The 22,079-nt window shown below is 43.3% G+C and overlaps 1 protein-coding gene across 2 annotated transcripts in view; it reads left to right on the top strand.

Annotated features, from left to right (window-relative positions):
- LOC106588560 (transcriptional repressor p66-beta) overlaps positions 1 to 21,872 on the top strand; it is a 50,122-nt gene extending 28,250 nt beyond the window's left edge. Inside the window, exons 2-11 of one of the 2 annotated variants that reach the window (XM_014177692.3) lie at positions 59 to 433; positions 887 to 1,016; positions 1,216 to 1,347; positions 1,971 to 2,099; positions 2,816 to 2,983; positions 3,290 to 3,674; positions 4,039 to 4,241; positions 7,200 to 7,310; positions 12,746 to 12,986; positions 17,037 to 21,872. In XM_014177692.3, coding sequence (XP_014033167.1) covers positions 60 to 433; positions 887 to 1,016; positions 1,216 to 1,347; positions 1,971 to 2,099; positions 2,816 to 2,983; positions 3,290 to 3,674; positions 4,039 to 4,241; positions 7,200 to 7,310; positions 12,746 to 12,986; positions 17,037 to 17,173 — 2,010 coding nt within the window. In that variant the 5' untranslated portion in view covers position 59 and the 3' untranslated portion in view covers positions 17,174 to 21,872. The remainder of the gene's footprint in view (positions 1 to 58; positions 434 to 886; positions 1,017 to 1,215; positions 1,348 to 1,970; positions 2,100 to 2,815; positions 2,984 to 3,289; positions 3,675 to 4,038; positions 4,242 to 7,199; positions 7,311 to 12,745; positions 12,987 to 17,036) is intronic. The other variant, XM_014177693.3, reaches the window with a different exon arrangement.
- The last annotated feature ends 207 nt before the right edge of the window (positions 21,873 to 22,079 follow it).

Raw genomic sequence — 22,079 nt, 5'->3', positions numbered from 1 at the left:
TGAATTGCATTGAATTGAATTGAACCTCACGTTCCTCCCTCCCTTCCTATGTTTCCAGGATGGAGCGGATGTCTGAGGAGGCGCTGCGGCTGAACCTGCTCAAGCGGGGCCTGGAGACGTCCGAGGAGCGTGAAGAGGCCCTGGCCAAGCGCCTTAAGATGGAGGGCCACGAGGCTATGGAGCGCCTCAAGATGCTGGCCCTGCTCAAGCGCAAGGACCTGGCTGCGTTGGAAGGGGCAGCGGTGGCAGCCGGGTCCCTGGACGGCGGCAAAGGGGGACTGGGGGGGAGCCACCACCACCAGAGTATGCTGGCGGGCGCGGCGGCGGCCTATGAGGAGAAGATGAACGGGAGGCTAGGGGGCCACGGAGGGCCGAGTAAGAACGGCAAGGAGAACATGGTGGACGAACCAGTGGACTTTAGCGCCAGAAGAGGGTAAGAATCATATAATTAATCATGATTTAAAATGGACGAAGAACAGGTGATGGGTGGAAATGAGTTGTGCCGAAGATGTGGACTTTGGAAGTGTATTTAGTTGGTGTGTTATGCAGATTTTAAAAACAAAAACACCTTATACATGTATTCATGCCATGCACACTGCAGAGAACACCGGAAGAAGAATTATGACAGTGAATTATTGTAATGTTGGTTTGTGTCAATTAATCCCATAAGGGATGGGTGGCCAACTGATGATTTGACACGAAAATAAAATGTCATTCATTCATTGTACAATGCATATTGTTGTAACCTGTTTAGTATTGTGTTACTCAGTGTAACTCCATGTATAGGAGGTAATGCAGTGTAGCTCTATGCAGTGCAAAACAGAGTACACCATTCATCCTCTGTTGGATGTCATTTGTCGCTGGTCCCCCTCTCTCCCACCTCCAGCGATGTGGACCGTGAGCGACACACTCCGTCCCCGGACGTGATCATCCTGTCGGACAACGAGGCATCCAGTCCCAGGGGGACGCCCCACCCCGAGGAGAGGCTGCACCAGGCCAACCTGGAGATCTTCAAGGTACGTTGTCACCACTTGGCCTGTGTGGTCTAGCGGTTAATGCCACTGACTCTGACCCCGGCACACATGTATACCAGAGTCGGCATGGTTCAAATCTGCCCCACCGCCCGTCATACTCGCACTCCTACCTTTCCTGTCAGCCCTTTACTGTCCTATCCATGTGTGTGTGTGTGTGTGTGTGTGTGTGTGTGTTTTCTAGGGGAAGACTGGCGAGGAGCGGCAGCAGATGATCAAGGCTCTGAGGGAAGAGCTGCGTCTGGAGGAGGCCCGTCTGGTGCTGCTCAAGAAGCTTCGGCAGAGCCAGATCCAGAAGGAGAATGTCGTGCAGAAGGTTAGTACCAGAGTTGACGCTAATACCATTCCATATTCAATTCAGAATGTTGATTGAAATATTGTTATAGAAAATGAGACCCAGCACCCTAGTATGTGACAATATATTGGTGTTACAATTCCTTTGGCCAGCTACCTCACTTTACAATGGATAATCAACCGGTAAACAAAAATCACAATCAGGGACACATTATCACTAAAATCAGCATCAAATATCATAATGGCTACTATATCCCACAAAATACAGGCACCGAAACAGCCTGATACTAGTGAAATGGGAATGGCTCAGCAGGTAGCAGTGTTACCTACGTCCCATGTTTGAAGTAGTAGTGAGATTGTGCTGACACACAGACTAACCATCTCAATGTCACAGAGCAGGAGTAAACATAGCAGAGATCAGTGACGTTATTGTGTGCTGTGTGTGTGTCTCTGTTTTGAAAGAGAGAGAGTTTTGCGTGTGTGTTCGCCTGCCAGACCTGACCCTGCCACGTGCAAAGCAAGTGATAATACGATGTATATGTACATGATATACATTGCACCAATTGATTTGTAACGTCTGTGTGTAATGTTCTCTATTGTCATTTATTGTTGTCTATTCTAACTGTTCTATTCCAACCCATCCAGGTACCAGTGGTCCAGAATACCCCCTCTTTAGTGCAGCCATCCCCCATCCACAGTTCACAGGGGATGGGAAAGCTGCCGGTGCGCCCTGGCATGCACACCCCGGAGCCCCAGAACTTTCGCAGTGCACAGGTGTGTGTGTCTGTGTGTATTGCAGTGATTTTGGCAGTAGCCTGACCGTAACTATACCTGCACCTCTGGTCTGAGCCAAACCTGCTATCCACAGCTCCAATAGCATTATTGCTCCTTCAGTTGGAACGTCTTGTTATGCATTATATACCAACACTGTAGGATCAATACTCAATGTTAATTTGTGTGTGCATGCTTAGGCAAATCTATTTCACTACTCTTTGGACCATGTTTGTGTTTTGGAAAGTATATCGTTCCTGGTTAGGTTGATATCTTACATCTATGTTAGGAAGACATTGTTAGGAAGACATTGCCATGATCCCTTGAATTGCACATGGGTTGGTCAGGTCAGCTTTTTATCAAAGCTGTTCACTGTCTGTCTGAACTGTGACAATAAGGCCAAGTATCTATTGCCCTCTAGTGACCACAAACGGTACAACATATACCCATTCATAGAAGCATTACATTTGTGGATGACTAACTTGCTCTGTTTCAATGGCACACGCCGTGTAGCAAATGTGGATTCCTGATCAATTCAATTGCGGAATTAATGAAAATGCATCCACATTTTTATTGTTCTCCTCATAATTCTCCCCATTTTATTAACCCACTCTTCTCTATCACTTTCTCACCTTATCCTGTCCCTCTTCCTCCTCCATCCCTGCTGGACATCCCTTCTCTTTCTATTTCCTCTAACCTTTCCTCTCCTTTCTCCACAGGGTCACACAGTCATCAGGTCGGGGGCCAACGCCTCCCTGCCACCGATGATGATGTCACAGAGGGTCATTGCCCCCAACCCATCCCAGCTACATGGCCAGAGAATGCCCTCCAAGCCTGGCATGGGCCGCTCCAGCACGGGCAGTATGAGCAACATCAGCTACCAGCAGGTATGGTGCCACCCCTCTGCTCTCCACATTTCAGCAAACACTGGTTGTATTCCGATTCTCTAACCTTCACCCATGAGTATGCACTCGGTCACTCCCCCTCATGCATTTAAAAGCATTTGATCATTGCAAGCATGGCTGGAGGATGTTCCCACTATATTCCTTCTACCACTTCATCCCTTGAGCATGTTTAAAATTTCATAAAACCCACCCAGAGGACCATTCCGTGTGAATAATAGCAATCACTTCAACTTGTCTCACGGTATTTCCACTGTGCCCTTTTTCCCTTGTGTGTTGAATGCACCACAGGCCACCAGCCAGCAGGTGGCGGCGTCCCAGCGTTCGGGTTCCTCTGCAATCTACATGAACCTGGCCCACATGCAGGCAGCGGGGGCTGGTGGTGTGGGCGGTGTGGGGATGGGCGGCAGTGGGATGGGCGCTGTCAGCCCTTCCACCATATCGAGCGGCACAGGTGGCGGCAGCAGCTCCGGTGTGAGTTCCCTGGCGGACCAGGCTAGCAGCCAGGCGGCAGCCAAGCTGGCCTTGCGCAAACAGCTGGAGAAGACCCTGCTGGAGATCCCGCCACCCAAGCCGCCGGCCCCACTGCTTCACTTCCTGCCGTCGGCGGCCAACAGCGAGTTCATCTACATGGTAGGCCTGGAGGAGGTGGTGCAGAGTGTCATCGACAGCCAGGGTGAGCCACTGGACAGGCACCACTACAAATCTACAAATCACACTGCATCCCAAATAACTACTCATTATATGATCAAGATTAGTGATTCTGCGCCTCACCATACTGTCCAGTGAAAATCTAACTTGTTAAAGTTCATATTCTGTTAACTCATACCCAAATAATATTGTTAACTTTATCCTATACTCATATTTGTGGCCAAAGCATACATTTATGAAAATAATGAAACAACTTTGGAAGGAAACTATTTTGTAATTAATTATAGCTAATATTTCATAGAAATCTGTAAACACAGGACAGTTAGTTTAAACTGACCCCCTCAAGAATCAAAACCTTTAATAAATGCCTCTCTCCTGCCTCTCAACAGGTAAGCTGCGGGGGACGCTGTCGCGCATGGAGCCCTTCTTCTGCGGCCAGTGCAGGATCGACTTCACACCCCACTGGAAGCAGGAGAAGGGCGGGCGTATCCTCTGCGAGCAGTGCATGACGTCCAATCAGAAAAAGGCCCTGAAGGCGGAGCACACCAATAGACTGAAGAACGCATTCGTCAAGGCCCTGCAGCAGGAGCAGGTTAGCTCGACCCCTTTTAACAGGGCTTGATCTACAGTGCATTTGGAAAGTATTCAGGGCCCTTGACTTTTTTCACATTTTGCTACATTACAGCCTTATTCTAAAATTGAATCTGTTTTAAATCTGTTTTTTTTTCTCATCAATCTACACATAATGCCCCATAATGACAAAGCAAAAACAGGTTATTAGACAGTTTAGCAAATGTATATATAAAAAACGGATATCACATTTACATAAGTATTCAGACCCTTTACTCAGCACACAGCCAAGACAACGCAGGAATGCCTTCGGGACAAGTCTCTGAATGTCCTTGAGTGGCCCAGCCAGAGCTCGGACTTGAACCCTCTCCCTAATCAACCTGACAGAGCTGGACAGGATCTGCAAAGAAGAGGCTGTAATCGCTGCCAAAGGTGCTTCAACGAAGTACTGAGTAAAGGGTCTGAATACTAATGTGATATTTATGGATTTTTTTTTTTATATACATTTGAAAAAGTTTCTAAAAACCTGTTTTTGCTTTGTCGTTATGGGGTATTGTGTGTAGATTGATGAAGAACATTTTTTTAAATCAATTTTAGAATAAGGCTGTAACGTAACAAAATGTGGAAAAGGGGAAGGGGTCTGAATACTTTCCAAATGCACCGTAATCTGATCTAAAAGACAACTGATCCTAGATCCACATTCCAATTTATGAATAGGTGCCCAGATTTTATTTTTCACATGTAATGGCATGGATTAAAGAGGTGCTGTGATAAGGTATTTGCCCCTTTTTTCTGATTTTCTCTATTTTTGCATATTTTTGATACTGAATGTTATCAGATCTTCAACCAAAACCTAGAATTAGATAAAGGGAGCCTGAGTTTACAAATAACAAAAAAATATATATACTTATTTTATTTTTTTAATTAGCAAAGTTATGCCACACTCAATTTCCCTGTGTGAAAAAGTAATACATTCAAATACTGGTTGTGCCACCGTTAACTGCAATGACTACAGCCCTTTTTTTAAATGTTATTTTTTTTTACATTTATTTAACTAAGCAAGTCAGTTAAGAAAAAGTTCTTATTTTCAATGACGGCCTAGGAACAGTGGGTTAAGATTTCTACCTTGTCAGCTCGGGGATTCGATCTTGCAACCTTTCAGTTACTAGTCCAGTGCTCTAACCAATAGGCTACCTGCCGCCCCCAAATGCTTCCTGTAGTTGCTGATCAGTCCCTCACATCGCTGTGGAGGAATTTTCGCCCACACTTGCATGCAGAACTGCTTTAACTCAGTGACATTTGTGGGTTTTCAAGCATTAACTGCTCGTTTCAAGTCTCAATTGGGATTAGGTCTGGACTGTGACTAGGCCATTCCAAAACATCATCAAATTTGTTGCTTTTTAGCCATTTTCATGTTAACTTGATTGTGTGTTTTGGATCATTTTCTAGCTGTATGACCCAGCTGTGTTTCAGCTCACAGACGGATGTCCTGACATTCTCCTGTAGAATTCTCTGATACAGAGCAGAATTCATGGTTCCTTCTAAGGCAAGTCGTCCAGGTCCTGAGGCAGAAAAGCATCCCCGGGCCTCCTGATTGGCGCAGTGGTCTAAGGCACTGCATCGAGATCCTGGTTCGAGTCCAGGCTCTGTCGCAGCCGGCCCATGGGGCGGTGCACAATTGGCACAGCGTCGTCCGGGTTACGGGAGGGTTTGGCCGGCAGGGATGATCTTGTCCCATCGCGCTCTAGCGACTCCTGTGGTGGGCTGGTTGCAATGCATGCTGACACGGTCGCCTCAGACACATTGGTGCGGCTGGCTTCCGGGTTGAGCGGGCATTGTGTCAAGAGGCAGTGTGGCTCGGCTGGGTTGTTTCGGAGGACTCACGGCTCTCGACCTTCGCCTCTCCCGAGTGATGAGACAAGACAAACTACCAATTGGATACCACGAAATTGGGGAGAAAAAGGGGTAAAACAATTAAGAAAAGCATCCCCAAACCATCACACTGCAACCACCTTGCTTGACCGTTGGTGTAAGGTTCTTACTGTGGAATGCAGTGTTTGGTTTTCGCCAGGCATAATGGGACCCATGTCGTCCAAAAAGTTATACTTTTGACTCAGCTGTCCATACAACATTCTTCTAAGAGTCTTGATGATCATCCAGGTGCTTCCAGATGCTTTTTGGCAAACTTGAGTCAACATTTTGGACAAGATGGGCACCATTTATGTCTGGCAAACACTGCATTCCACAGTAAGAACCTCATACCAACGGTCAAGTATAGTGGTGGTAGTGTGATGGTTTGGGGATGCTTTGCTTCCTCAGGACCTGGACAAATTGCCTTAATAGAAGGAACCATTAATTATTCTATATATCAGAGAATTCTACCGGAGAATGTCAGGCCACCTGTCTGTGAGCTGAAGCTACAGCACAGCTGGCTCTAGCAGCAAGACAATGATCCAAAACACACAATCAAGTCTACAGGAAAATGGTAAAAAAAAATAGTAAAAAAAAAATAAAAGGTTTCGGAATGGCCTAGTCAAATTCCAGACCTAATCCCAATTGAGATGTTGTGGCAAGACTTGAAACGAGCAGTTAATGCTTGAAAACGAACAAATGTTGCTGAGTTAAAGCAGTTCTGCATGCAAGAGTGGGCCAACATTCCTCCACAGTGATGCGAGAGACTGATCAAAAACTACAGGAAGCATTTGGAGCTGCGGTCATTGCAGCTAAACGTGGCACAACCAGTTATTGAGTGTAAGGGGGCAATTACTTTTTCACACAGGGGCATTGGGTGTTGCATAACTTTGTTAAATAAATAAATATAATAAGCATCAATGCTTTTTTAGAGGTGTGTGTGTGCGGCTGTGCTTTTATACTTTAATTTCTTGTCTGTTTCTCTCCCCCTCGTCCTTGTCCCACAATTTTTTCCCATCTGTTGTTCATTGTCTCAATCCTTATCTCTTTCTCTCCCCGTGTTTAACAGGAGATTGAGCAAAGGCTCCAGCAGCAGGCAGCCCTCTCACCCAGCACGGCTCCGACTGTTCCCAACGTCAGCAAGGCCGAGACCATGATCCGACATCATGCCCTGCGTCAGGTAACGGGCCTACACTTAGATACCTTAAAGTGACAGTTAACTGCAAAACCTTAATTTGTCAGCTGTTGTCAGACCTCAAAAAGGAGTCTGTTTTTCTTAAAATGAGTCCTTGGTCCACCCCAATCTGTTTGCATAGATCCACTTATCCCCCAGTCAACCATCTATAGCAAGATGGCGCCGACAGAGATGGTGGCCTCGCTTCGAGTCCTTAGGAAACTATGCTGTATTTAGTTTTTTTATGTATTATTATGTATTATTATATCTTAAGTGTTATTACATACAGCCGGGAAGAACTATTGGATATAAGAGTGACGTCAACTTACCAACATAATGACCAGGAATACAACTTTCCCGAAGCGGCTCCTTTGTTCGCACCACCACCCAGGAAATTGGATCTAATCCCAGCGGCCGACCCAAAACAACGTCGCTGCAGAAGAGGTATTACGGAGTGGCCTCCTGGTCAGACTTCGAAGGCGTGCACACCACCCTCCGCTTCCGAGTATATTACTCGCCAATGTCCAGTCTCTAGACAACAAGGTAGACGAAATTAGGGCAAGGGTTGCCTTCCAGAGAGCCATCAAAGATTGTAACATTTCTCTTTTTCACGGAAACATGGCTCTCTCGGGATATGTTGGCGGAGTCGGTACAGCCACCAGGTTTCTTCATGTGTCGCGCCGACAGAAATAAACATCTCTCTGGGAAGAAGGGCAGGGGTGTGTGCTTCATGATTAACGACTCATGTTGTAATCATAACAACATACAGGAACTAAAGTCCTTTTGTTCACCTGACCTAGAATTCCTTACAATTAAATGCCAACCATATTATCTGCCTTCAGCAAATCCGACCACGACTCCATTTTGCTCCTACCTTCCTATAGGTAGAAACTCAAACAAGATGTACCCGTGACAAGAACCATTCAATGCTGGTCAGACCAATCGGAATCCACACTTCAAGATTGTTTTGATCACACGGACTGGGAAATGTTCCGGGCAGCCCCTGAGAATAACAGCCATGTATACACTGATTTGGTGAGTGAGTTTATAAGGAAGTGCATTGGAGAGGTTGTACCCACTGTGACTATTAAAACCTACCCTAACCAGAAACCGTGGATAGATGGCGGCATTCACGCAAAACTGAAAGCGTGAACCACCTCATTTAACTATGGAAAGATGACTGGGAATAGGGCAGAGTATAAATAGTGTAGTTATTCTCTCCAAGGCAATCAAACAAGCGAAATGTTGGTATAGGGACACAGTAGAGTTGCAATTCAACGGCTCAGACACGAGATGTATGTGGCAGGGTCTGCCGGCAATTACGGACTACAAAAAGAAAACCAGCCACTTCACGGACACCAACTTCTTGCTTCCAGACAAACTAAACATCTTTGCCCGCTTTGAGGATAATACAGTGCCACCGACACTGCCCGCTACCAAGGACTGCCAGACCCTCGTTCTTCTCCACGGCCGACGTGAGTAAGACATTTAAATGTTTTAATCGTCGCAAGGCTGCTGGCCCAAGCGGCATCCCTAGCCGCGTCCTCAGAGCATGCGCAGACCAGCTGGTTGGTGTGTTTACGGACATATTCAATTGCTCCCCATCCCAGTCTGCTGTCCCCACATGCTTCAAGATGGCCACCATTGTTCCTGTACCCAAGAAGGCAAAGATAACTGAACAAAATGACTATCATCCCGTAGCACTCACTTTTGTCATCCTGAAGTGCTTTGAGAAACTAGTCAAGGATCATATCACCTCCACCTTACCCGCCACCCTAGACCCACTTCAGTTTGCATACCGCCCCAACAGGTCCACAGACGATGCAATTGCCATCACACTGCACACTGCCCTATTCCATCTGGACAAGAGGAATACCTATGTAAGAATGCTGTTCATTGACTACAGCTCAGCATTCAACACCATAGTACCATCCAAGCTCATCATTAAGCTTGAAAACCTGGGTCTCAACCCCGCCCTGTGCAATTGGGTCCTGGACTTCCAGACGGGCCACCCCCAGGTGGTGAAGGTAGGAAACAACATCCCCACTTTGTTGATCCTCAACACTGAGGCCCCACAATGGTGCGTGCTCAACCACATGTACTCCCTTTTCACCCATGAATGCGTGGCCATGCACGCCTCCAACTCAATCATCAAGTTTGCAGACGACACAACAGTAGTAGGCTTGATTACCAACAACAACGAGACAACCTATAGGGAGGAGGTGGGGGCATGCACAATTGAGAGCATCCTGTCGGGCTGTATCACCGCCTGGTATGGCAACTGCACAGCCCACAACCGCAAGGCTCTCTAGAGGGTGGTACGGTCTGCACAATGCATCACTGGGGGTAAACTACGTGCCCTCCAGGACACCTACAGCACCCGATGTCACAGGAAGGCCAAAAAGATCATCAAGGACAACAGCCACCCGAGCCACTGCCTGTTCACTGCGCTACCATCCAGAAGGCGAGGTCAGTACAGGTGCATCAAAGCTGGGACCGAGAGACTGAAGCTGTTTTTCAATCTCAAAGCCATCAGACTGTTAAACAGCCATCACTAACACAGAGAGGCTGCTGCCTACACACAGACTTTAGTCATTGGCCATTTTAATAGATGTATCACTAGTCACTTTAAATAATGTCACTTTTAATAATGTTTACATATCTTACATTACTCATCTCATATGTATATACTGTATTTTATACCATCCATTGCATCTTGCCTATGCCGCTCGGTCATCGCTCATCCATATATTTATATGTACATATTCTTGTTCCATCGCTTTAGATGTGTGTGTTTTAGGTAGTTGTTGTTGATTTGTTAGATTACTTGTTAGATATTACTGCACTGTCGGAGCTAGAAGCACAAGCATTTCAAATCAAAGTTTGTCACGTGCGCCGAATACAACAGGTGTAGACCTTACAGTGAAATGCTTACTTGCAGGCTCTAACCAATAGTGCAAAAAATGTATTAGGTGAACAATAGGTAAGTAAAGAAATAAAAACAACAGTAAAAAGACAGTGAAAAACAGTAGCGAGGCTATAAAAGTTGCGAGGCTACATACAGACACCGGTTAGTCAGGTTGATTGAGGTAGAATGTACATGTAGATATGGTTAAAGTGACTATGCATATATGATGAACAGAGAGTAGCGGTGGTGGGTGGCGGGACACAATGCAGATAGCACGGTTAGCCAATGTACATATGTACATGAATGTATAGTTAAAGTGACTGTGCATATATGATCAACAGAGAGTAGCAGCAGCGTAAAAGAGGGGCCGGGGGGGGGGGGGGGGGGGGTACACAATGCAAATAGTCCAGGTAGCCATTTGATTACCTGTTCAGGAGTCTTATGGCTTGGGGGTAAAAACTGTTGAGAAGCCTTTTTGTCCTAGACTTGGCACTCCGGTACTGCTTGCCATGCGGTAGTAGAGAGAACAGTCTATGACTGAGGTGGCTGGGGTCTTTGACAATTTTTATGGCCTTCCTCTGACACCGCCTGGTGTAGAGGTCCTGGATGGCAGGCAGCTTAGCCCCAGTGATGTACTGGGCCGTACGCACTACCCTCTGTAGTGCCTTGCGGTCGGAGGCCGAGCAATTGCCATACCAGGCAGTGATGCAACCAGTCAGGATGCTGTCGATGTTGCAGCTGTAGAACCTTTTGAGGATCTCAGGACCCATGCCAAATCTTTTTAGTTTCCTGAGGGGGAATAGGCTTTGTCGTGCCCTCTTCACGACTGTCTTGGAAAGAACTTGAAGCTCTCAACCTGCTACACTACAGACCCATCGATGAGAATGGGGGCGTACTCGGTCCTCCTTTTCGTGTAGTCCACAATTATCTCCTTAGTCTTGGTTACGTTGAGGGATAGGTTGTTATTCTGGCACCACCCGGCCAGGTCTCTGACCTCCCTATAGGCTGTCTCGTCGTTGTCGGTGATCAGGCCTACCACTGTTGTCATCTGCAAACTTAGTGATGTTGTGCCTGGCCGTGCAGTCTTGGGTGAACAGGGAGTACAGGAGGGGACTGAGCACGCACCCCTGGGGGGCTCCAGTGTTGAGGATTAGCGTGGCAGATGTGTTGCTACCTACCCTCACCACCTGGGGTTGGCCCGTCAGGAAGTCCAGGATCCAGTTGCAGAGGGAGGTGTTTTATCCCAGGATCCTTAGCTTAGTGATGAGCTTTGAGAGTACTATGGTGTTGAACGCTGAGCTGTAGTCAACGAATAGCATTCTCACATAAGTGTTCCTTTTGTCCAGGTGGGAAAGGGCAGTGTGGAGTGCAATAGAGATTGCATCATCTGTGCATCTGTTTGGGCGGTATGCAAATTGGAGTGGGTCTATGGTCTCTGGGATAATGGTGTTGATGTGAGCCATTAAAGCACTTCATGGATATGGACGTGAGTGCTATGGGTCTGTAGTCATTTAGGCAGGTTGCATTTGTGTTCTTGGGCACAGGGCCTATGGTGGTCTGCTTGAAACATGTTTGTTTTACAGACTCAGTCAGGGACATGTTGAAAATGTCAGTGAAGACACCTGCCAGTTCGTCAGGTCATGCCCGGAGCACACGTCCTGGTAATCCATCTGGCCCCGCAGCCTTGTGTATGTTGACCTGTTTAAAGGTCTTACTCACGTCGGCTACGGAGAGCGTGATCCCACAGTCATCCGGAACAGCTGATGCTCTCATGCATGCCTCGGTGTTGCTTGCCTCGAAGCGAGCATAGAAGTGATTTAGCTCGTCTGATAGGCTTGTGTCACTGGGCAGCTCGCGGCTGTACTTCCCTTTTGTAGTCTGTAATAGTTTGCAAGCCCTGCCACATAATACGAGCATCTGAGCCGGTGTAGTATGATTCAATCTTAGCCCTGTATTGACGCTTTGCCTGTTTGATGGTTCGTTGCAGGGCATAGCAGGATTTCTTGTAAGCTTCCGGGTTAGAGTCCCGCACCTTGAGTCCCGCGGCAGCTCTGCCCTTTAGCTCAATGCGAATGTTGCCTGTAATCCATGGCTTCTGGTTGCGGTATGTACGTACAGTCACTGTGGGGACGACGTCCTCGACGCACTTATTGATGAAGCCAGTGACTGATGTGGTGTTCCACCTCAATGCCATCGGTAGAATCCCGGAACATGTTCCAGTCTGTGATAGCAAAACAGTCCTGTAGTTTAGAATCTGCTTCATCTGACCACTTTTTTATAGACCGAGTCACTGGTGCTTCCTGCTTTAATTTAATTTCGCTACACTTGCATTAACATCTGCTAACCATTTGTATGTGACCAATAAAATTTGATTTGATTTAGTTGGCAGCGTTTGTAGACCATTCTCCGGCACAGTATCATATTATGTTTTAAGTTGTAATGTTACAACAAACAACACAAAAAACTTTTGACTGGACTGCTGTATCTAGAGGTCACTGATTTACTCCACCGTCTCTCCACTCTGCTCCCTCAGGCTCCCCAGCCTCAGGCCTCCATGCAGAGGGGTCTCTCCAGCTCAGCGAGGGGAGTCCTCTCCAACTTCGCCCAGGCATCCCAGCTCTCCGTGGCCAGCGGCCTACTGGGGATGACGGGGAAGCAGCGCTGCGGAGGAGGAGGTGGGAGCGGTAGTGGTGGCGGTGGCAGCAGTCGGATCCAGCATGATGGCCGTCGCCAGATCTACAACATCCCCGGTGGGTTTTTGAGAACCCCTTATGGTAACACTTCAATTAGGCATAAAGCCTGCAGATACAGTGCCTTCAGAAAGTATTCACACCCCTTGACTTTTTCCACATTTTGTTGTTGTACAAAGTGGGATTGAAATTGATTTAATTGCAATTTTTTTTGTCAACTCTGTAACTGTTTTAAAGTCACTATTGGCCTCATGTTGAAATCCCTGAGCGGTGTCCTTCCTCTCCGGCAACGGAGTTAGGAATGACACCTGTATCTTTATAGTGACTGTGTGTATTGATACACCATCCAAAGTGTAATTAATAAGTTCTCCATGTTCAAAAGGATATTCAATATCTGCTTTGTTTTATTTTTACCCATCTACCAATAGGTGGGTAAAGGTGCCCTTCTTTGCGAGGCATTAGAAAGTCTCCCTGGTCTTTTTGGTTGAATCTGTGTTTAAAATGTACTGCTCGACTGAGGGACCTTAAAATTATCTGTATGTGTGGGGTACAGAGAGGAGGTAGTGTTTAAAAATATTTTTTAATGACTATTATTGCACACAGAGTGAGTCCATGCAACTTATTTGTGACTTGTTAAGCAACGTATTACTCCTGAACTTATTCAGGCTTATTGACTCAGGACATTAGTAAACATTTCTAAAAACATAATTTAACGTTGACATTACGAGGTACTCTATGTAGGCCAGTGACAAACATCTAAGTATAACCAATTTTATATTCAGGCTGTAACACAACAAAATGTGGAAAAAGTCAAGGGGTGTGAATACTTTCTGAAGGCACTGTATAATGCTATTACATGTTGTATGTATGTGTGTGAACAAAAACAATAAAATATATATATATATATATATATATATATATATATATATATACATATACATATGGACACACCTACTCATTCCAGGGTTTTTCTTTATTTTTACTATTTTCTACATTGTATAAAAGTAGTGAAGACATCAATACTATTAAATATCACATATAGAAACATGTAATAACCCAAAAGTGTTAAACAAATCAAAATATATATGAGATTCTTCAAAGTAGCCATCCTTTGCCTTGATGACAGTTTGCACACCCTTGGCGTTCTCTCAACCAGCTTCATAAGGTAGTCACCTGGAATGCATTTCAATTAACAGGTGTGCCTTGTTAAAAGTTCATTTGTGGTATTTCTTTCCTTCTTAATGCGTTTGAGCCAATCAGTTGTGTTGTGACAAGGTGAAGTTGGTATACAGAAGATAGCCCTATTTGGTAAAAGACCAAGTCCATATTATGGAAAGAACAGCTTAAATAAGCAAAGAAAACGACAGTCCATCATTACTTTAAGACATGAAAGTCAGTCAAAATGGAGAATTTTGAAAGTTTCTTCAAGTGCAGTCGCAAAAACTATGATGAAACTGGCTCTCATGAGGACCGCCACATGAAAGGAAGACCCAGAGTTACCTCTGCTGCAGAGGATGTTCATTAGAGTTACCAGCCTCAGAAATTGCAGCCCAAATAAATGCTTCACAGAGTTCAAGTAACAGACACAGCTCAACATCAACTGTTCAGAGGAGACTGCGTGAATCAGGCCTTCATGGTCGAATTGCTGCAAAGAAACCACTACTAAATGACACCAAAATGAAGAAGAGACTTTCCTTTAGCCAAGAAACATGAGCAATGGACATTAGACCGGTGGAAATCTGTCCTTTGGTCTGAGTCCAAATTTGAGAATTTTGCTTCCAACCGCCGTATCTTTGTGAGACGTAGAGTAGGTGAACAGATGATCTCCGCATGTGTGGTTCCCACTGTGAAGCATGGAGGAGGAGGTGTGATGATGTGGGGGTCCTTTGCTGGTGACACTGTTAGTGATTTATTTACAATTCAAGGCACACTTAACCAGCATGGCTACCACACCATTCTACAGCGATACACCATCCCACCTGGTTTGCGCTTAGTCCCACTATCATTTGTTTTTCAACAAGACAATGACCCAACACACCTCCAGGCTATGTAAGGGCTATTTGACCAAGAAGGAGAGTGATGGAGTGCTGTTTCAGATGACCTGGCCTCCACAATCACCCGACCTCAACCCAATTGAGATGGTTTGGGATGAGTTAGACCGCAAAGTGAAGGAAAAGCAGCCAACAAGTGCTCAGCATATGTGGGAACTCCTTCAAGACTGTTGGGAAAGCATTCCAGGTGAAGCTGGTTGACAGAATACCAAGAGTGTGCAAAGCTGTCATCAAGGCAAAGGGTGGCTACTTTGAAGAATCTCAAATGTAAAATGTATATTGATTTGTTTAACACTTTTTTGGTTACTACATGATTCCATGTGTTATTTCATAGTTTGTCTGTTATTCTACAATGTAGAAAATAGTAAAAATAAAGAAAAACCCTGGAATGAGTAGATGTGTCCAATCTTTTAACTGGTGCTGTGTGTGTGTGTGTGTGTGTGTGTGTGTGTGTGTGTGTGTGTGTGTGTGTGTGTGTGTGTGGGTGTGTGTGTGTGTGTGTGTGTGTGTGTGTGTGTGTGTGTGTGTGTGTGTGTGTGTGTGTGTGTGTGTGTGTGTGTATATGTATGTATATGTGTATGTATGTATGTATATATATATATACATACATACATACATACAGTCAAATGTTTGGACACACCTAATCATTCAAGGGTTTTTCTTTATTTTGACACAAACTGGTGCACCTGAACTTACTACCATACCCCGTTCAAAGGCACTTCAATCTTTTGTCTTGCCTATTCACCCTCTGAATGGCACACATACACAATACATGTCTCTATTGTCTGAAGGCTTAAAAATCCTTCTTTAACCTGTCTCCTCCCCTTCCATCTACACTGATTTTAAACAAGTGACATCAATAAGGGATCATAGCTTTCATCTTGATTCACCTGGTCAGTCTATGTCATGGAAAGAGCAGGTGTCCTTAATGTTTTGTACACTCAGTGTATAAATGGTTGTGGGTTCGATTTCTCCAAGGGACCAGTATCATGTGTAAGGCTCAAAATAAGTTATGTCTTTCTATGTAGCACATTTTAAACATCTTCCAAATGGCTGTTTTTAATTCAGTCAGGATCATTATGAGATGATGAGACGATAATATGGGGGTCATACATGCTTATGACAGGTCTTACAATGCATTATACCTGAAGGTGATGCCCAAATGTTGAGCATTCAAAGAAAGCTTAAGAGTGATACACGATGGGCTTTACACATTTTTCACAAAGATGGCCATACTGAGAGCATAAATAAAATAATTATTGCAATAATAATTGTCATACCTTATGATTGTCTAACAAACTCTGAAATCTCTGGTGAGGTGGACAGCAGGGTTGGGATTAATCCATTCGAATTAAATTCCCTTTCCCTGTAAACTCAATTCAAATTCCAGGTTAGTCTTTGAATTCAGAGAAAATTCAATCCCTCCAAGTTCCAATGTTAGGTTATAAAAAATAAAAATAAATGTAATTGCCAACTCAATATTTTCCCCAACAATTCCACTAATTCCAATTAAATTCCCTCAGGCAGTTAGGCTGAACATGTCATTGTTCAGACAGTGTAGTTATACTGGACATAGAAATACAACTTGAAATCATTTGAAAACAAATCCTGCGGTCAGTTTTTGATACTAAGTGCATTAACTGTGAAATGTACAGATATTCAATTAAATTCCTATTTTTCATTTTTTATTTTACAATTCCAATTCATACACACTAATTCCAATTCAATTATAATTCCATAACTTGAAGATTGTTAAAACTTTCATTGAATTCAATGTAAATTCTCCGCTTCATGAGTAAAATCAAGTATTACATTTTGAATTTCAAATTAAATTGCAATTGACCCCAACCCTGGTGGACAAAACAGACACAGCCGACTGGAACATTTTTCATTTTTAAATATGTTGTGGGTACAAAGGTTTTATTGAGTGTGTTCCTCTTTCTTCCTGTCTTTCTTTTTCCTCTCTCTCTCTTTCTGTCCTTTTAACTTCCCTCTCCTTGTTCATTCTCTCAACCTCTTGTTTGAACTCTGTCTCTTTCTCTCCTTCTCTATTATTCTTGATCTCTTTCTCCTTTTCTGTCAGGATTGAACATTGCATACCTGAACCAAGGAGGGGTTGGGGCCCACAAGGGCTCCAGCTTAGCTGACCGCCAGAGGGAGTACCTGTTGGACATGATCCCGCCACGCTCCATATCACAGTCCATCAACGGACAGAAATGAACCCCGCCCTTTGCCCCCACCTTCCCAATCTTCGCCCCAAGGGCCACCTTCTCCACCCCCCCACCACCATGCCCTCACAAAAAAAAGACCACCTCCCCCACCCCATTGCATGCAGTGCCTGTCCGTGTGCCTACCTAAACTAACCCATGAGAAACGACACAATCAGCCTGAGAAACGACACAATCAGCCAGACAAAAGACAACCAAACTGTCAGTGCATCTTCTCGACTTTCTTACTATAGCAAAATTATTTCGAAGACTCTCAAATAATTTGTACTACTATTATTGCCGTTGTTACTATTATTATTATGATAACTGTTACCGCTTCAGTTACTATTACTCTTATTAAGCTTTTTTATTGTTATGCTACGTAGAGCGCCTTTCAGTTCATACCTTTACTTTTATTTATTTGGGGGGGGGGGGGGGACTATTGCAAGGTTGCTTTAGGATATCATTGTTTTTCTTTTGGCATAATTGTATTTTAGTTACTCCCCTTCTACACTCCATATGTATGGTTCTTTAGTTTTCAAAATGTTTAAAGCCTTCTTCTGTTATGGATTGGATTCTTGTGAAGTTTCAACGCAGCAAAAGAGATGGACATATCGCTATGTAAGAGGGCGATCATGTGGAATGAACCGGATCTAACTGGACACCGGTCCAATGACTGACTGCCCTGCTTTGAGTCGACCAGCAAAGATGACGGATCATAACCAGGAAGCACTATTCATATTTTTGACACAGTATTAATGGGAGCGAGAAAATACAGAAACGTGCAGATAGATTATTAAAAATCTATGAACTAAGCACAGGAAAGTCCATCGGTGTTTGCGGTGAGAAAAAATACCTGCCATGTCACCGGTGGAGGCCATGGCCTGCATAGAGAAGGAGCGTGGCAGCCATTTTGGACTGTGGCGTATCGTCCCATCTTGCTGCTCGGCACAGGCCTGAAAATGGGGTCATGAAAGCTGCCCCCAAGATCCTCCATTGCCCCTCAATGCCTTCACTTTCAGAGTATGCAGAGACTTCAAACCTTTCTAAACCCAACTGTTCCTTGTGGTACCGTGAGGGAAATGGAGAGGACTCGAGCTGGAGGTGGCAGTGGCATGTTATTTGTTTTCTTGTTGTAGGGTTTCTTGATTTGTCCTTTTTTTTGCGCCGTCTCCTGTAGAAAAGGCTGCGTATCTGTGAGGTACTTGCCCCAGGAGACGATAATTATCAAAAAATAGTGAACAGATTGAAACTATTCAAATATCTATATGGATTATGTATTGATGGCTAGCTTGAGAGAAAGGAGACTGATATGGATTTATCTAGAAAATGGGAGAGATGGATCAATCATCGTGTTCAGGCAATGCACACGAGATGCCTCATTCTCGAGGAGCACTTTTCTTATTATGAATAAAATAAAAATAAAAGGTTAAAAATGTAATACTGTTATAATTCCCAGGTACCCCAAGGTGCGGATGTCATCCGATTTGTCTACGAGAGAGTCGGGAGAGAGACCATTGTCCAGAGTGTTCATGTGGACTGTATCAAACGACATTCAATTGGTTAACCCTCTTATCTTTTTAATGATTTGAACAGGTTTGTTAACGCTGGCACTAACACCAAATTGTTTTTATCCTTTTTTTGCCCCCCATTGTCCTTTTGGGGCATCGGTCATACAAGCATGGTCTCTCACACCTGTCAACACTCTTTTACCACTGCCACACACATTTCACCAGCAGCACTTTCTATGTTTGTTTTTCGGTTTGATTTTGAAGTCAAGTTTGCTACACGTCATACAATACATATAAAGCAGTGTTCAGTAAATGTGCAGTATTACTCCGAGAGAGGTAGACCAGCAGATCATCAATTAGTTTGGGGTTTGTCTGGCTGGCATAGGAGATACGTTTTTACATGTGCGTCCGTCTAGAAGCTATAGGGGGTTTATGGCTAGTCTTGGGAAGATCAGACAGGACTTTATAGTTTGTGCTAGGTTCAGCGTCACAGTTTTCAGGCTTTTAGAGGATTGTTGCATTATTTACTGCTATAACCTATCTTTGCAATTTCACCTCTCACTGTATCAGGAGTTTAGGTCAACCGTTGAACGACATAAAACATTTTCCCATGTAGGCCATTGGCTCAACAGTGTATTATGTCCGTTTTTGGTCAAATAGGTTATAGAATAAAGGGTTAGGGCACATCACCATCCCTATGGCCATAGAGAGACTTAAGTAAAGCCAAAGGACCATCGAAAGACCCAATGGCAACACTGCAATAATATTGGCACTTAATGTCTCACCTGTATTGTTCACTGGCCTCAAGAAAGAGTTTGGGGTTTTTCACCCTCTTATGCACTGACAACCTGTGTGGTTTGGTTGTGAGATTATGACCAACACTGTTAGAGTGGAAGCTATGAGGAGCTGAACCAAACAAGATGGATTCTTTGAAATGGGGTAATCTACTGATTTGGATCAATCTCATGATAGTTAACACTACTATCACTGGGTGTGTGCAGTTTAGTAGGCCTGACATGACGGGCTTACATTTAGTTCTATGGCAGAGTAGTCTGAAAATTGGATGCAAGCTCTGCCCACTGGATACACAGATTTGGTGTGTCAAGTGCACTCATGCAGTGGCCTATGAAATCTCAAGTTCCCTTTCCTAGTTCTCGTTATTTATACTGAACACACACCAAGTCATTATGAAACTACCTTGGGTTTGATTGGCAGGTGCAATATGTAGATGTGAATGGAAGTTTACATTCAGAAGAGTTTTTTGTTGTTGTTGCTTATACAATTGTCAATCAATTCCCTCTTGTGGTTGGTTAGTATAGGATGTCATTAAAAAAATGTTTGTCGGGGTACATTTTCTTTCCCACCCCATCATATATTTCATTTGGCTGTCTTGTTTTTTTTCTATGTCCTTTTGCTACAAAGCTGGACTTGTATATTGAAAATCCTTTCTCGCTCTTGCAGACTGTAATAGATGATTCCACACACCTTGGTAATTTCAACCACAATCTTCTTTTTTTTTAATGTCAAATGTTTTAGGGTTTTTAAATGTCATTCTTCTATTTCTGATGTCTCAATTCAGTTAATTTTTTGTTTTGTTTGTAATGTTTTAAGTTTTCAAGAAAAAAATAAAAATAATTATCAAACATTTTATTGACTGAAATAAAAATGACAAGATATTTGCTTGGTCAGAAGTAATAATGACTTATTGTACATAAGCTTTTTTTCTCCCTTCAAAAAAAAATGGTATATTGTGTAGAAAAGCAAACAAAAAGCCATGAATATAGTGAAGCTTGTCATTTCGTTTTGTGATCACTGTGTATTATTGTGTAACAAATGTGCAAAATGTATGGGATTATTATTCTCTTATCATTTTATTTTTTTTACACATTTTCTCCCTGGATGTATTTTTTTGTTGTTGTAGTGAGTAGTGTTTGCCGGAAAAGTGGTCATTGTTCTGATGGAGTTAGATCCATTCCACAGGCTTCGAGCGTGAAGAATGTCAAGTTCACGTATGTTTGTTGTATGTTCTATTAGAAACTCAACGCTGTTCAGTGTATTTCTTACTTTGGTTGAGCCCATGCAAACTTCATTTGTGAGGACGTGGCATGGATCAAAGCGCTGATGGACAGTACTACCCCGGGATAGTCATCAAATCCACAGATCTCTCTGTGTTTTGTTGATTTCAATTTCTGTACTGAACTACAGGGCTACCCATGTCTGAAATGACAAGTTAAAAAAAATTACATTTCCTTTGCTTTCTTCCATATTTCTATGAATATGAAAATGTGACATTTTGTAATGCTCATGCTTTCCATTGGAACATAAATTGTAAAAAAAAACAAAAAAACAAAAAAAAAGTATTTCCTTTTAATCTAGTGTGCTAGGAGCTGTTGGAGATGAGTGAAATATTGCCCTCATCACCATTTTGTTCTGGTCAACATCTGTTTTGGGGGAATTTTCATGGAGTTATCAAACTGACAATACTCTATATTGACTGCCATATAAGTGAGTTAAAAAATAATGGGGTTGTGTCTAAAACATTCTAAGGCAGATAAAGCTGCCCATCAGGACAGTGTTAGTTATGGGGTTTACTAATCGTGATGTCATTCTGATGGAGGACTGATCACATTTCCTGGCTATACAAATGTATTATTTTATTGGTATAATTTCATTTACTCTTGGCATATTAGTTATTGTTGGAAATACAGGTAACTTTTTGAAGGGGAGGGAGGGGGGATTTATTGCAAATCATTTTCTAAATTTGATGTGAATATGCTGAAAGCTTTTCTTTTTATACATTATAAAATTAACTGCAATTCCTCAGTTTGAACATTGCATACTGTTGATGTTGTATATTACATTTGTGAGAAAAAAAATGACATTGATAATGACTCAATCTGTATCAATTGAATGGACATTGGGAAATGGGTGAAAAGATTAAAATGAATTTTGATCCTTTAAAAAAAAAAAAGCCCTTTTGTTTTATTTTGATTTCAAATGTAAATCCTGACCTTTTGCACATACTTGATATTTAACTGTCTTGAAATAAAAAAAAATTAAAAAATATTGATGCTGTTTGAAAACTGCCAGTTGATTAATAATGATTATGCATTGACTGAAAAAATAAGCTAATTTTGGAGGAAATAACTTTGTAATATTTATCTCTTGCAAGCTATGTTTAATAAAGGATGGAACGATTTACTTCTGTAGTGTGACTTGTGCTCTGTTAAAGGAAGTCACTATAGGGGTAGATGTGAAATGTAAAGTAATTATTTGGCATTACATACCATTTAGGAGTCTAACCTTTTCAGCAACACAAGCACAAAGCTAACATGCAAATCTAAAATTCACTCCGAACTAAACACCACACCCTCACTTTCTCAAACAATCGTAAATGATTGTACATAA

This window comes from Salmo salar, chromosome 27 (assembly GCF_965601325.2).
Source record: "Salmo salar chromosome 27, fSalSal1, whole genome shotgun sequence".
Lineage (NCBI taxonomy): Eukaryota > Metazoa > Chordata > Actinopteri > Salmoniformes > Salmonidae > Salmo > Salmo salar.
This window is presented reverse-complemented; position numbering and strand designations above follow the sequence as displayed.